At 37.6% G+C, this 17,409-nt stretch overlaps 1 protein-coding gene across 2 annotated transcripts in view; it reads right to left on the reverse strand.

Moving 5' to 3' along the window:
- The window catches only part of GRID2 (glutamate ionotropic receptor delta type subunit 2), a 682,153-nt gene that overhangs the window by 201,357 nt on the left and 463,387 nt on the right, over positions 1–17,409 (reverse strand). For both annotated transcript variants that reach the window (XM_066317937.1, XM_066317936.1), the window contains exons 5-7: positions 14,567–14,620; positions 6,656–6,829; positions 1,601–1,762 (exon numbers count right to left, since the gene is read on the reverse strand). In XM_066317937.1, the coding sequence (XP_066174034.1) occupies positions 1,601–1,762; positions 6,656–6,829; positions 14,567–14,620 (390 nt within the window). The remainder of the gene's footprint in view (positions 1–1,600; positions 1,763–6,655; positions 6,830–14,566; positions 14,621–17,409) is intronic.

The raw sequence follows: 17,409 nt of genomic DNA on the forward strand, positions 1-17,409 counted from the left end.
ATCAGCACAATGCAGTGTAAGGAGTATTTGGATTATTCAATTTACACCAATAAAATAGTTTCTTATCAAAGCCATCTAATTGAAATAGCAGAGAAACCCAAAAGTGACAGGATGGAAGCATGGTTAGCTGCACAGATCAGGAAGTTCTTTGGGATTTGATTCATTTTTTAGCAAGTTAACAACAACTCTGGAATTTCCACTTGCTCCTGCCTTCTTGAATGCTTTCATAATTCTCCTGGCCATTTAAATGGCAAAGTGTGCGAGAGTATTTACAAAATCCAAGGGGAAAAGAGAAACAGCCTTGCCTGAAACACAGGTCAAAATTCATGGGACTGCCAAATGTGAATTTGAAATTACTCTGATAGCTTAAGAGCAATACAGTCTGGACTCCCTTAAAGACCTATCCTGCCCCTGAAATAAGAAATGTGTCCTGGATTATTCTTGCAGTCTCACGACTTCCAACTGCTAGAATGGAAAATGGAAGCAGACACCAAAGAAATCCTTGCACTGTCATTTTGGAGGTAATGCAGATTAACCTGGGACTGGGTAAAATATAAGCAGTGCTCAAAGGAGCCTTACATTTTGCCTGCATCATCATAATTTCTAGTAAAACTAAATACCTAATGCCGAATGGCAACTTTTCAAGACAACATTATATTTTAAATTCTTTTTATGTTCTGTAGTGAAAACCAAAAATAAAACACCATTTAAATTTTTTTACCATCCTTTTTTTTTTTTTTTTTCCCTGTGTTTACAACATCCTTTAAATGTAAGTATAAATAACTAGGAAGTGTATGCAGACAAATGAGGAGACAGTTTTACGAAAGGCACCAACAACATAAAGAAAATGAGGTGAATAACTTACAGGGAAGGGCAAACTCAATCTGTTCATATTGACTAAATACTGACCTGCAAGGCTGCAATATTTGTCTGTAGGTATGTGGATGCTGTACAGATTGTGAAGAAAGGAAATAACTAAGAGAAATTATCTTTAAAGACTGAAGAACGGGAAAAGTATCTCGGCCATGAGCATGAATAAGGTAGGAAATAAAAATCATAGGGAAGAAACAACATTGGATAAAGCTCTGTTAAGACTCTTACAGGGATAGTTTTGTGGTGGCAGAACATAGCCTAGATAATTTGGGGTTTCCTTACTCCCATTTCTATGATTTCACACTATTAACATCAAAGGCAGCAAATTGAGGAATTCTGCAGAACATTACCCAAGTGTAATTCTGCAACTTTTCTCCTTTCTTTTACAAACAAAATAGTAAATTTATTTTCTTTACTTCCTAACCTGTGAAACTTTTTCAACCGTGACACTTGTTCACCTTTGATGCTTTTCCTTCCTTGAACATCCAACTGGTTTGGTAGTTTTGGTAAACAAACTTATTGGGTTTTTTCAATATGAATATTATAACATGGAAAAACCCCAATCAACCAACAAACAACCCAATCCAAATGAAAACCACGTCCATACAGGAGCTGTGAACACATAAAAACTATACTGATAATAAGAGTAATATGCACCTCAGGGGGAAATACTGCCTAATGTGAGCATTTTAGAAATCAAAGATGAGGAAATATAGGGAAAAGGTACCTTCTTGATGGTTTCCAACATTGATCGTCCTCCTTGCCAGGGTTTAGAGTTCTTCCTGATGCAGGTGAGGCTGGCCATGCTGTGCCACTTCCTGTCCTCCAGCTTCTTATGAAAGGCATTTGCCAGCAGGAGGACAGTGTCATATATATACAGGTTTGAAATCTGTAAAGAGACCAAAAGGGAAGCATTAATATTACTATTTGTAATCTCCTGCCAGCAGCCAGAATGTATCATTGGTTTTGCCTCACCCATAATCCTCTGGTAATTAAACACTTTATTTGGTATTAAGAAGAACCTGTGAGATGTAAAATGTCACACCTTCGGGTGTTGGTAAAATCTGCAGCTGGGGGTTGTAACACTAAAAGTGATTTGCAGCAACCAACTACACACACATGAGAAGCACAGGCAGCCTCAATCACTGGCACAGCTCCATTTGCCAGATTCACAGCTCTACTTATGACTGTAAACAGATTTCCTTTTATTTTTAACCAGTTGCTTGTGAGATTCAACTTTTCAGTCACCAGATATTTGGACACCATCAAGTTATCTTCAAGCCTGTTTTGTCCTTTTGAAAGGCAAAACCTCTGAAATTTGGAATTATAGAATTGTGGTTTTTTGCTCCTGATTTGTGCAGTCAATTCTGATTGGCACGTTTTGGCATGAAATAAGACTCAAAATTTTTGTCAGTGTGCAACTGCATGCTGATTTTGTGATTTATAGTGTTTACTGAGAGAGTGTTTGACATTGGCTGCTAATTCTTTGCAGGACAAAACCCTTGGAGAGTAAATGTGGGTATGTTTCACTGGCAGCAAAGCTGCATACAGTGTGAGGAAGTTCTAGTTCAGGATCAAAGGCAGAACAGTGGACTTCAAGAAGAGAAATCACTTGTGTGCCAGTTCCACTTAACCATGTTCTAGTTCTATAGATGTGCTTTTAAAAGCACATAGTGCAAAGCCAGATATGAAAGATACAATTAAATGTAAAAGAACAGAAGCTCAGAACTAATGAACACTTCTGAAACAAGTAATTTACAATACAGTTTTACATCAGTCTTTTCTGTCCTCAAATGGCAAGAACATTAAAGTAACAGACAGAATCATAAAAAGAAACCTCAGCTGTCCTGAGCAGAGGTTCTCACGAAGAAAAATTATGTTCAGAAATGAAAAGGACTTCTGGGAATATTATTTTTAGATAACCTATTGGTCATCTGAAGTTATTGAGGGAAACCCAGTTTCCCCAGCTCCATGATAAAGGGCTCTGTAGAGCATTGCTAGTGCCTGACAACAAATTAGCCAGTGGCAATTTGAGGCAAGGTTGCTGGGATTTTTTCTCCATCAGTCACAGACAAACCAAAAGACATTTCCTCAGATTTGTGCATATGTTGGCTGCTCTCTGTAAGGGCTGTTTACACAGATATAGGTGGAGTGCCTGAAGTTTTAGAAAGAAGTATGGGAAATTAGTGGTCCTATTCTGCTTTTTAAATATATCTAAAGACTGGGGAGGCCCTGCAGCTATAGGGAGGGGTTATATGGCAAGGAAGCCCAACCATGCTGAAGATCTGAGATGCTGATTGGCAAATTTACACATGACCTTAAAAAAAGGGGAGGGGAGTAAAAAAAAAACAACAAACCAAACAAACAACAACAACAACAAAACAAACAAACACACACCAAAACAGTTTTCTTCCTGCCTAATTAATCCTCTCCATATAACATATTTTTTATGTTTTTATTCCTTTTGTAAATCCTATCTTTATGATGGCATTGCTTGTGTCATCCACAAACTGCTCTGTTAGTAGTACAGAGCCTTTGATCCTTAGTGCCCTTTTTCTTTAAATGATCCTCCCCTGTGTCTGTCTTCTAAAGAAGGTGCGCTTCTTTATTTTTTTTACTTGAGCTCCTCCAGTGGCTGTGAACATTTCTATTTTGGTATTCACCCAGGAACCAAATCTAGTTTCTTCAGATGCACAGGCCAGGCATCACTCTGCAAGACAGGATTAAAAGCATGGATTGAGGATTTGGGCTTGGGTTAATCATTTTGAGAGCAACTGGGATAATTTGTCTCCATATTGTAAACTTACAAAGAATTCAAAGCATTTCAGCTAAAACTGTGTTTCCCCAATGAAGTCAGCACTTGAGGGACATTTGTTGGAGCAGAGAGGGGAGAAATTATCACTGTGCTGTAAGGCAAGCTTTTTTTATACAAGTCTTTGCCAAAGGAAAAAAAGGAAAACAACACCAACCCACACCAACTCTGGAGAGCAGAGGGAATAAGGTCACTAATGAGACTAAATTGGTGCATGAAAGGCTGTGGATGCCAAGTCATCATTTCCTAACAAAATGACATTGCTTTCAAGGTAACTTCTGTAACCTCCTACCATGGGAACAGAAGACAATTGTCACAGTTCATGAGAAAGGATGCACTTACTAATCTAAGAGTAATATAGCTGGGCCTTCATCAAGTGCTAACAGGGCTCAGGAGGCCAGAGTTCAGCAGTTATTAAGCATTGTCAGTCCTTCACTAATAGCTGAGCTTAACATTTAGTGCAATCAATCACTGATAACACAATGATAAAGACCATACAATTAATTCCTGTTTCTCAAAACCACCCTTCCCTGTCACTACCAGAAGTATGCTTTGTTAATATCTGTCCTGATGAACAGAAGGGGGTTGTAATTTAAAGTCACTTTACACCTTTATTAATTTCCCACATAAATTTACTGGGGCATTTAATGCATTGCATGGCGTCCAGTATTAATCCCTTCTTTGTTGTAAGTCTGTTAGGCTAAGGGCTGGACGCTTGCATTACCAAGAAATATTCACCTGCATAACCTCTTGTTAATGCAACTTAAAATTCAGATGTGATTATTTTATCCAGAGTGTGGAAGAAAGGTACTTAGCATCCGATTAAGGATGAATGATTAATCTGGATTATCAGTGTTTATTTTATGTGTACCTATAATACTGCACACAGTTTTTAGACAGGAGAACTACAATACTAAATTCTTCTGTGAATCCAGTTTTTAACTTTCTGCCTTCAAAACAATACAAATTTATAGACTTTGTTTCAATTAGGCCAGTTCCAAAGACACAGTGAGACATCTTCACCAGAATATTTTTCAGTGTTTTAATAAAGATGCTGAAAAAAAATTAATTATTCACACAGACTTTAGGGGGAGTAATTCAGAAAAAAACGTCAAGAAATTCACCCTTAAAATTTCCTGAGAATGTTTCTGATTAGTCACACTTCGATGTCATTAAAAAAACCACATTAGTAATTTCAATTTATAAACTGTTCCAAATCCCCACAGGATTAGAAACTAATTTATAATATTGTTGGGTAGAACAAAGAAGCAGCAAACAAACCCCACAGCTACTCAAAGAACTGTGCATCCTACGAAGGCACAAGGGAAATTGTGTCAGAGCTTTCCTTCCTTTCAGCTTATAATGCTGTCTCACCCTGCTAAAATAATGAACTACAGCCATCTCAAGGAAAGCATGATAAAAGCAACTCAGTTGATGGAACAATTAAACCACTTCAGCTTCCATCATTCCTCTGAACCAAAATACCATGAAAGCTTCCAGTAGGAACATTGTAGCTCTCCAAGCTATAAGTAGATCATGACGCACAGGTTAAGGTAAAATATCCAATCTAACAAATTAAATGGAATTTGCCAATTTGTCGAGAATAAACTTTGAATTCTAGAAGTTACCTTTTCTGGATTCAGCCAACTGCCAAAGTGAAAATCAAAGTGAAGCTGAAGAGAAAGACAAATCAAAACGTAAAGCATCCCATTGACCCTTTGATTTTTGTTTTCTGCCTTGCTGTAGTCAGTAACTTTGTTCATGAGGACTGCTCTTTGCAGTCTCTGGCTCCTGCATGTGATCACACTCTCATCTTGAGCACACTGTCCCTAGACTACCCAAGTTCCCTCTAGCACCATGCTGCCAGGACTGAATGGCACAGCCTAAAGGATTTTTGCACTTCTTAAACAGTCTGTAGATATATCCTATGCATCAGTGGGCGTCACACAGCCCTGTTTGTTTTGAGAACTCCAACAGGATCACTGTGCATTCTACTACAGCCAGTTTTTCATGTCATCAATAATTGCTGGCTGGCTGCTTTGTGAACTAAAATTAATGACACAAAGGCTCTTACAACTAATCTGAAACAGGACAAGACTATTCACGCTTTGTCCCTTACGTATTTTCATTTTAAAGAGACAGTCTTCAAGACCTTGCTATTTTCCTCCCATTGTTTTCTCTCACTCTTCTCTTTCAGAATCCTGAGGTGGCTGCTTTTAGCTGCTGGATCAGATAAGCTCCTCCCTCCACTGCTAAAAATCATAATATGCAGCCATCTTTCTACAACTGCAGAAATCTTCACAGAAAAACAAAACAAAAGTAAAATCAACATACTAAGCCCATTTCACACTCCTTATTTGCCTAAGTTTTGTCACGATGAAACCTGATGAGCAAGACAGAGGATGACTTCTTGGAAAAACTATATGAAATCAGGAGGACAGGGATCATGTCGCTGAATTCGTGTGGTAGGAACCTGTCATAGTTTAATTGTAATTTGTGATTAACAACCTTGAAAATAAGGCCTCCTTGAAACTTAGACATAGGTTTAGATGAATACACTAAGGCACTTGAAAGAGATGATGTAGGTGTTCCCAGGAAGACTTTCTTATTGACAACATATTTGAGGCTCAGAGAAGCACAGCAGCATGGGCGACATTGATTACAGGGAGGAAATTCTTTGGGGTGAGATGACAAAAATTAAAATTTAGCATGGCAACAAAATAACTACCCTACTACCTGGAGACCAGGTTGTCTTTTTGGATGTTTCTCTATTACTGTGGAGTAGGCAAGTTGTTGTTCTTCAGACACATTCACGCCCTCCCCAACTCCAAGAATTTCCTTGTCATGCCATTAAACCACATGTCAGAGAGGACATGTAAAATAAATTACAGTAAGCTCCTGGGGAAAAAAAACTTAGAAGTTATCTAGAAAGACAGTTCCCAGGTGGGGATAGACTGGTATATGAACTACCTCCATGCTTTGGGAGAAAGGGTCCTTCGGATCACACAGTGATGAAGATATTCTGTGGTTGCCACGGAAACAGCGCTGGCTTATGTTTTGGGGGACTGGAAACGTCTGCCGAATAATTGTTAACCTTCCAATTGACCTTCTCACCAGCTCCTGCACATCCACATCATTTATTTCCTGAAAGATAAGGCAAGGGAGAGGATATGCATGAGAGTCAAAATACAGAAATGTGACCATCAAATTACAAACAAACTGAGTGGACCAAGAGGCCTTTGACTGATACACAGCTATTGCCAGACTCCACCGCAGCCTCAAAACCAATATGTGCATGCTCATTAAAATAACTGGTGGTATTAAAATACCACCCTTAACTGCTAAAGTTCAAAGTGTACTGTGCACAAACCTCACCAAATATTTGCATTTTCCTAGCTGCTTCATTTGGGGTTTTCTCTGCCTCCTTTTACCTCTTCTGATCTTTTATTTAAAAGTGTTTCACAGCATCCTTGACAGATAATGTGTAAATCAGTAGGAAGCCATAGCCTGATGTATTTCTGAGTGTAGCATTGCTTAGAAGCTGTGAAGGTAGAGACAATGTTTCAAGGCCTTAAGTGTTCATTTCCTAGAAACAGAATATCAATGTGCAAGTCAGCAATCATCTACCAAATGGGCAAAGAAAATCGGTAAGAGCATTCCAGGTGTAAATGTGCTTGTTTATAGCAAGACCTAATTTAAGACCAAATTTTTATTCCATAGGGTACCTATTAAGGCTTACAGCTGAACACTCAGCTCTACAGACAAATACTTAAAAGAAGAAATAACTATGTAAAAACACCAATATTAAGCTTGAAATATTAACTTTAAGACAGGTTAGGGAAATCAGAAGAATAGTTTTTTACATAGCATAAATTCCTGCAGGTTGGGAACACGGTGTTTTACACTGTTGAATGATGAGTCTCTCAGGGAAGTTGAATAAGAGGAACATGGGCTCCCAAGCAACAGCAACTGACTCCCAGCTTCAGGTAAGAACTTGAACTTTAGTTACACATGGGGTTTTTTTCCTGGTGATTCAAATATCTGGTAGCTTTCAATTCTGTGTCTGTATTTTCCTGCAAAATAGTTGAAATAATCTAAAATTTGTAGTCTTTTTAACCAGGATCTCTTTCTCATCATGCTGATGTCTGTCCATGATCTATCTTAATTAGAGAGGCTGATGTCCAAAACTTTCCAGACATTTAAAATTCCAGATATGGCCCCAGGAAGGGATGTGGATCACGAGGTTCCTATTGGCATCCTGAATTTAACAGTCCCTTGTATACAGCCAGTTTACTGAATATTTTTGATTCTCATTTGTGTATTTAAAGCTTTGTCATTTTTCAAAGGATACAGCACATCTGCATTGTTAATACATGCAATGAAATGTCATCATCCTTTTCTGCCTTAGCTTCCTGATCTATAACCATATTGAAGAATTTAGGAGACATCAGGATAGACTCACTCTCAAATTATGGATTTTTTTTTGTGTGGAAATGAAGCCAAGGTTTTTGAAAAAGCATCTCTTGAAATGTTATGACAACCATCCTAGTTATTTTGGCTTTTTTTGCTGTTCTAGTATACCATCCTTTCATTTTCTGAAGGAACTACTTTGGATGTACTGGTATTCATTTATTATCCTTAATTTTTGAAAGAAATATATGTGAGATCTAAATTATAACTTCTATTCTCCTGACTACAGTAAAAGTATTTTATTTGCCTTCACAGATTATCACAGTTTCTGAATTCATCTGTTATTAATGTTCTTTACGAAATATAGATTTCTTTTTTCTGCAAAGAGAAATAACACATAGCATCAGCTGTGTTCAGTGTCATATCTTGCATTTCTGGTCGATTAATTCTTAATGTACCACAGATAATGGCTTATGTCAGCTTAAGATGCTGTCTTTTCATTTACCCTGTATCATTTCACTAGCTGTGAGGTAAAAAAACCCCATACATAATGCTGTTTTAGCAAAATAGATATATTTTTTTAAAATATATTCAATATAATCATAAAAGAGAGCTCAAGAAACTTCTTATCTTGATTTTAAATTATATACTTTCTCAGAAGATTTTAAAAAGTTTGCCTGGTTTCATTACACAGCATGCCCAAACTGTAACACCATGATTATTAGACTCACTCTAATAATGTAAAAACAGATATCTGCATGGCCACATTATATTGCCAAAATGCTACTTTAAAAGAGATTTTGACTTTCAAATCCTCAAGCATTTATCTTCCTTGCCATAAAAGTGTATTTATGTTTTCTGTATTCAGCACTTTTTGGTGCATTTTAAATAGAATGTTCTCATTTTTACCTCATGTATTTATACATCACCTGCAAAATAATGACAGAATTCAAACACCAAAGCCATTTTTGTGTGGTAGCCAAGGAGGTATATACATGTATAGATTAATGACAACTATTATTTTAACTGCTGATTATACCATAAATCCAGATTTAAGACTGACAACAAAGCAATGCCATGCAACCCCAAATTCAACATTAGTCATTTGCTATGTATTTCTTTGTCATTTTTTAAATACTTGGCATTGACTGAGTGACAAGCCTTTTATATAATGACTCTCCAATATCATGTCTCATTCTTGAATTTTGGATCTGACTTAAGAAAACTATATAAAGCAACTATTGTATGAGAGGAAACAATTTTCATTTGCACTTCAAAGGAGGATACAGTGTAATGATATAAGGGTGGCAGATGATCTGTTATAAAAGCGTTGAATGTCAAAAAAATTAGAAAGTTGGCCAAGTTGAACTGAGTTAGTTGGCACCTCAATAAATTTAGGCTAGGTTATGTGAGGTTGTTTTCTTTTTTCATTTGTCTTTTTTTTTTTTTTTTTTGGTTGGTTGGTTGGATTTGTTCCTTTTATACACCAGAAATTCAATATATAGTTCCAAGCCTTTCTTTTGCTGGGCTGAACTTGGAATTAAGGGGAGACTGTCCTGTCACAAATGGAACAAGAATAAAATTAGACGTACATTTAATCTAAGCAGGCAAATAAATAAAGAAAAAAAATGTGTGGTTTTAAATTAAGAACTCTTTACAGATGAATTAGAAAACAAGTACTGAAGAGGATCATTTTGACATATAAGGCAAGACTCCAGCAGGAGCACATACTGAACATCTAACATTTGTCCTATTATTGTAAGATGAGCAGCCCAGGCAGAGGATTTACTATTTGCCACAGAGTAATTGTACCAGCAGTGAGAGACAGGGAGGGAAAGAATTTATTTACATGCTCCTGTATTAAGCACCAAACAAAGGAAACAATACCTTTTCTTACAAAAACACTTAACTTTGGGCCAAAAAGATTGCTTCAGTATTTATAATACAGAGGACATACACCATTTTCCAGTGCATGCCAGGACTTCATCACAGAAAATCCTGACACTCAGGAGAGTGTTTCTCCTTTTCCAAAACTCAGCAGAGGAGAAAAAGGTGGCTTAAGGCCTCTGGGATGCCACTGCCCACGGCAGAGCACCTCTGTGCTCTGCCCTTCCTGAATTTCTCAGCACTTTCCAAAGAGCAGTTGAGGGAAAGGCATGGCTGGATAAAGATCCAAGACAAGAAAAAGATTTTGAACTGCATCACCATTTGCTCCTTTGTATCTCCCTTAGGTTTTTAGGCTTTGCAGAAAAGGATGAATAAAACCTGACAGGACAAGGAGAAATTAATTTTTAGCTTTTGCAGAGAAAAAAAAATCCAAGATCTTGGACAAAGCAAGGTTCACTCCAGCTGAGCAGGAGCTCTCATTAATGCCAGGAGCCGGGAAGTTGTTGCCCACCTCTTCCAAAGAGGGTGTCACTTCACACAGACCCACCAACCCAGTGGAAAATGTAAGGGTTCAAGCGAAGCTCTAATGCTATTATCCATCATTATCCACATGAAAATGTTGAAGTAAGTGAGCTCCTGGAACTGAGCTGTGATTATAGGACCTGATCTAACTGCTTGAAACATGGTGACACTCTACACTCTTATTCATGGTGGAGTCCCTTGAGCTTGTGACACCATGAACAAGATGAAGGGCCAAGGAAAAGTCCTCTCCTAGGAAAAAATACCTTCATCAGAAAGAATACAACCTTTGAATACAACCTTGTAGGTCCCTCAATCCCATGTGCTATGTTGCGCAAACCTGTTGGACCTTTTCCCATACGCTGGTCTTTAAAAGAGTCTGAAGGGGTTTTTTTATTCTTTCATCAAGAAGGAGTTTTTCCAGACTCTGTTGCCTCTGGTAATTAGAAACCTTTTAGCAACTTTTGACTTCAGTTTACTCACGCACAAATTGAACTCATTTGTTCTTGCGCCAACCTTGTCCTCTGGGGCTCTTGACAATGATGCATTTATGCACACTTAAGTGTAAGTGTTTATAAACAGAGAGCACATCCTCTTTCATTCTTTGCTTTCACAGGCCAACCAAGCCAACATTTCCAGTCTCTTCTTACACAAATCAGCTTTTCTGCACCCTCATTCCATTCTAATTCTAACATAACTGACCACATTAGAGCAGATGAAATCCAAACAGTCCTTTGTAAAGTACCATTAATATTTTCACTTCCTGTATTGCAACTATAGGCAGTGGAAAGTGTTTGGGGCTGTCCTTGAGTAAACAATTGCAATAAAGAACTGGTGGCAGCCTTGGGTATACAAAGACCCAGGGTAAGATAATCCTGAATGTTTTAACAAAGGAAAATGCTTGAGAGAGACATGATTCAAATGGAAAAAAAAGATATTTCTTGCATTTTAAAAGAGCAAGGGAAAGTGATGAAAATCATACAAATGCCTGTCTTCACTTCCACTAAATAAAATCTAAGTTTACTGTACAGTTGTGAATGTAAGAAATATAATTTTCTATCCTGGAACTTTGAAGCTATATTTACTATTGTGCAGAGGAAATGAAGCAAGCAAAGACAGATAGAGGGAGAGTGTGAGAAATCCATTCTCACATTTTGTTAAGGCATATTTGATCATGACTACAGTCAAATCTCTGCCTCCTGCAAATTTTAAATAAAGAATTGTAACATCTGCTTTAAGGCCCTGAAGAAACAGGAACATTTATTTGGAGAGCATTTCCTCAGCTGACTATGCTCATCAGAAGAGATTTGCATTATTTGCTATGGTCAAATATGATGCATTATGTTTTAGCAAATTACGAATTTTCATTTTATGGGAACAAACCCCCTCCTCCCACACTTACATTAAGATACACAGTCTTCAAGAACATTTGCTGTATTGCATAAAGCAGCAAGTAATGGGACAATAAAAATTAAGGAACTCTTTGCAGGCATTATAGCATTTAGAGTGAGCAATTAAAATAGCAGATGTTACCTCTCAAAGCCTAAGCAGATTTCTGATCACAAAACTGAAGGTGGTATTTGCTTCTGTATTAGTATAGTCAGTAAGAAGGCTGTATTCCTGTGGCACAGTAATGGAAAACGAAAGACAATTCCAACTTATTTTGGAATTTCAAGGCAAGGAGTTATTCGAATCAGAGGCAGAATTTGCAAAACAATGCAATTTCACTGTCATAAATCATCTTAGAATTTCAAACTAGGAGGCCAGAGAAGCAGTGTTATAGTCACATATTTGGCAGGGTCATTTAGCCAATATAGGCATTCGAGCAAAGATGTCTAAGCTGTCATTAAAGATTCACAGAAGCAACAAAATGGGCAGAGCTCTGAGATCATCTCCCAGTGATACGGAGGTACTGTGGCCATCAACAGGTAAGGGATGATCACCTCAAAAAGACTGGGATGTAAAGATAGCTGTTTTATGTACCACACAGAAAAGGGCCCACAAATCTCTGCATTTCCAAGTCCTGCACTGCCAAATAGAGGCATTGCCATCTCATTACTGAACTGGCAAAAGGTTGCAGTAAGCAATTACCCAACATCAAACACTCAGGAAACATGTAGATTTCTGCTGTAATTTGAACAGAGTGACAAGGAAAAACTGGGCAAAGCAGAACCCTTCCTGTAGTATTATCTACAGATCTTATTTATTGCTAATATGATTTCTCCATCCACATAATATTGAAATTATTTGGTTTTTCAAACAAAGAGAGCTAGAAAGCTGCCGAAGTGGGAATATGGATTTAGGTCCAGAAGCAGATTAAACTGAGATAGCATGAAACATATTTACCCTCTCTGAAAGAGAAATGAAGAATTACCGAATGAGATGCAGAGACTTTACTGACGATGGTTTACAGCAGTTTGTTGGAATGAAGTTAATCACAGCTTTTGCTCTTTTCATATACAAGACTATCAGACTAAGAAGGGACTATGTACATTTCTCTGTGCAGATCATTCCACTTTTCCTGCTCCTGGGACTGCAGCCCAGAGAAAGAGTTTTGGAGCGGAGAAGGCAGCTGAGTGGTAACCACGTTGATTGCTCTGCCATTTCATCTGCTGCAATGTGCAAATTACAATGCTTAAAAAGCAGATTTATTTTTTTCCATGGAGACACTAATTTAATAATAAAAAGTAAAGAGAAAGCATATACTCTAGGAATGGATTCTCAGACTTTTTTTTTTTTTTTTTTGAGGGCAAAGGAGTTGAAACAGCTAAAAGCAAGCACCTTCTTTAGATCTTTTGTAAAGTATGTAACATTTAAAACAAAAAAGTCAACGGCAGTGTGTTTAACTTGAACAGCAAGGCAAAATCTGAGCTTTGTCCAAGAAACTGCTGTCCAGTTTGCTGATTACAGAGGATGGCTTTAGATTCAGTAAATGCTCTTCTTAAAATACTCAGTGTTAACTCTGAAGTGAATTCTAGTTTAATCAGACATGAAAAAGAAAACACATATGTTGTTCAGATGACCACCTGTAGATTAAAGCTGGGTTTTCTCCCAGCAAAGCCCTGTTTAGTGCCAGAAAATACACACAGTACTGGTCAGGAGCAAGGCAGGGCCCAAACTAATGGTTCTGCTGGACCTGGTTTGTTTACACTGCATTTCGGGAGACATATTTTTCTTCAAAGAAAACTGGCTAAAAATCCACTGGTTTAGCACAGGATACTAATGAAAATCCAATAATTAAGCAGGAAAACAGAAGTGTACAGTAAATGCAGATAGTACGACATGGAATTTATATGCAGTCTTTTATCCTGAGAATATACAGGAGTTGCATGATTAACATGTTAACATAATCATCTACTCAGGGAATCCAGCTCTTTTGGACCTAAATTATTATTCAAAAACCTGAATGCTGTCCAACCTGAACTGCAGTGTTCAATACTTTGTATACGAAACTACTTCACATATTGACTTGTCATATTTTAGCTAACAAGCTTTCATGGAAAAACTTATTTCACAGTGTAAAAGCAGAATCTCAATTTAACTTTCTTTTTTCCCTTTATGAACATTTATATGTGACCTAATCTAGAAGTCTACTGAAGAGCCTGTCACTGTATCAACAGGTTTGGATATCAACCATAATGGAACACCTGGAGAACTCATAAAGGAAAGGGAAATATGAGATACTATTATTAAGAAAAAAATCATTAAAATATAAACAAAATGCAAGGACTCCAATACATAAGATTACATACTAAGAAAAGGCCTTAAAATCCTGTGAAGAGTCACCTCATTTATGAACTCTCAAGATACTTAGAAATAAAGGTGTTTTTTTACTTTAATTTCCATTTATTCATAGAGAGATTTCCATTTAAAACAGACAAGAATAAACAGCAAAGTCCAAGAACTTGTCATCCTACTTTTATTAAGCAACATGTACTCCCTCAGCATGCTTGAACTTTGTCATAGCTACTGCTTCCTGTTGGCAAAGTGAGAATCAGCATGAATATTGTCAGTAAGCCTGAAAACAGGATTCATGGTTCACAACAATGTTCACTTGACAGTTACCTCATTTATAATGATCCAGTGACAGTCAAAAGCAACCAAATTAGTCTCCACGACCTGAAATAGAGAACAAACCAGCTATCAGTCAGCTTGCTTGAGAAAGCCAGGAAAAAAATAAAAAATAGATGCTCTCTGCAAATGACAAAAACCAAAGCACACATTCTCTAGAACTTTTGCTATTGAACTGAGGATAGAGGACCTTTAGCACCATGCTGCAGGAGCACTTGTATTATTGTCTGACTTGCCAATTAAACTTGGAAAATACATTTCATTGCCAGCATCACAGGAAAGAATATGTTTCAGCTGACTGAGGAGAAAAATGAAAATATTTCTGTCTTAGCACTGTGTGTTGAGAGGAAGCAACAGAGAGGAAGGCAGAACATGAGTATCAAGTAACTTTTGTCAGATTTCTGTATTTCCTGCTTCTAAGGCCTTTCCAGTTTATACCTACCCTGAAAACCTCTGAATTAAAGAAAAACAAAACAAACCCAAACAACCCACATGAAAAATGCTGGAGTTCACAGAAGTGCAAAGAGCAGGAAGGAAAGGGTTCCCCTGTAAAAGGGGGCTGTCATAGGGATGATGAACTGTAGCCTGTCTCAGGTTCCATGCACAGAAGGCCTCTCATCTTCCTCTCATACAGCTTCCTCTTTTGCCTTGGTGAAAATTTTTCCATGACCTGCCCTCAGGCTGGACTGAACACGTGCTCATGTTTCACTCAGCCCTTTCCCTCCTTGAATCCACTACACTTTTGTGGCAAGTCACTTTTGAATCGACTGCACAGAGCAAATGAAGAAGATAAAAATACACCTGTTCTGCTTTCATTAGGTAGGAAAGAAACCATTGATAAAAGGGAGGCCAGAAACAAACTCTGGAAAAAACTGGACAGCTTTAATTTTTTTTTCTACATGAAATTGAATTAGGATTAACATGCAAATAGTTTTAGACAAAAATTTATTCCATTTTATTTGTATAGTTACCATGCTCATCTCAATTCACAACTCAGACTTACTGGATGCTTAAAACTATATTGAATATCCCCTTTAAAAACACAAAGAAAAAAAAAACCAAAGTAAAACAGAAATGAATCTTGGAACCGAAAGTGTTTAAATTTTCAATTAGATGCCTTAGTACCTTGACCATTGGCTTTTAATGACAACCAACAGAAACAGCACTTGCCAAGGATGGCAGCAATTTATACTGTGCCATGTCCAAAGCAGAACAATTTAACTGGCCACAAATCTTAAGAGCATCAAAAAAACCTCACCCTGATAACCCTCATTATTAATTCAAAGGCTATTAGAATTGGGATCACTGTTTGTTTAGCAGAATGATAAGGCAAGACTGGGAATTCTGATCTGTAGAGATTTGGGTGAGGGGAAAGCAAGAGCAGCAGTATGTGACTGATTCCTTATTTAAACTCTGACAGCACCAATAAGCAATGAGGGAGATGGAAAGCCATAGCTGCAAATGTGGTTCTGGAAAACTTCAACAGCATTAGCAGGAATCAGGGTCCTTAATTTATGTGGAGCTTCATAATTAAAACCAACACGATATTTTTTGTGTTGCTTTGACATTTTCTTGCATTCTCCACTGTAGGCGTTCTCACAGCACGTATGAAAGAATAGGATAGAAACTGAGTAACTGTGATAGGAGGCAGCACAACAGACTGAGCCGGGGTGCTTGCAATGGAACATGGCTATTCTGATCAGATTGCTCACAACAAACAGGCTGGAATACCAACACACCCAGCAACCAAAAAAGGTCAAAAGAGGACAGAGTAGTAACAAAGTGCTCAACGGAGTATTTGCTCCTTCTATAAACTTCCAAAGCATAGAAAGTTTATCCCATTTACAACATAAGCTGTCATTTAAATTTTCCATAAAACAGAACAAATCAGAGCCTTACAAAAACAGGAACAATTCTGCTAGTCAATCCACATACAGTTCTACTGAAAGCAAGCAAAATTAAATACAAAAAAAACGGGGAGGGGGAAAAAAAAAAAGAAGAAGGCAGCACAGTTGGCATGTTTTCTGATTTCTTGTCAGGTTCCTAGCAACCTTGTCCTTCTTAACTTTTGGCTCTGGGATGTCCTTCCGGGAACGTCTGCCCTGCTGTAACTGCTCTGCTCAAGATGAGGTCTCAAAAGGTTCCTGTGGCTCCAAGGCAATCTGCCACTGACACCCTCGAGTCAAGTCTCCCAGTGGTGGCAGGAAAATTACAGTTACTGTGTTTCACAGAGGGCTCCTAAGCTTTCTCTGCTTCCCAATGGCAGTCAACCAACAATTCAAATTTAAGGAATCCGCAAAATGAAAATTCACATTTTCTCTTCACTTTTTATTTACGTGTTACAAGTGGGCCAGAAAACTTCTTTGTGCCTGAAGCTTCAGCTGATAAGATTTTAATGTATTGTATCACCCGTTTTTGTTTCTGTGCATTTAGTTTCTTAATAAATATTTGGTTTGGAGTACCTGCTTTCCCCAGATTCTCAGATTTCAATCAGAGAATGTCTTTTCAATTGAAACCTAAGTGTCACGGGTTTTATTATGTAAAGCTCATAGACCACCTAAGCCAGTCAGAAGAGGCTGACTGGTCTCACAAGTCACTTGCATTATTTCAAACAGCTCAGGGTACCTGTGACAGCTTTATTCACAATTTGCAAATAACAAGATAAAAAGAACCCATTTTTTAGTTACAGTTGGAACTCCTCAGCAGAAAGATCATGTTTATCCATTAAAATTTATGCATTCATGGATCTACTTATAACTAAAAACATTTTCAAAAAGCATATATCAAATTGAGATGAACTTGAAGTGCACTCAGAGACACTCAAACCAACATGTTCT

This window comes from Sylvia atricapilla, chromosome 4 (assembly GCF_009819655.1).
Source record: "Sylvia atricapilla isolate bSylAtr1 chromosome 4, bSylAtr1.pri, whole genome shotgun sequence".
Taxonomy (NCBI): Eukaryota; Metazoa; Chordata; class Aves; order Passeriformes; family Sylviidae; genus Sylvia; species Sylvia atricapilla.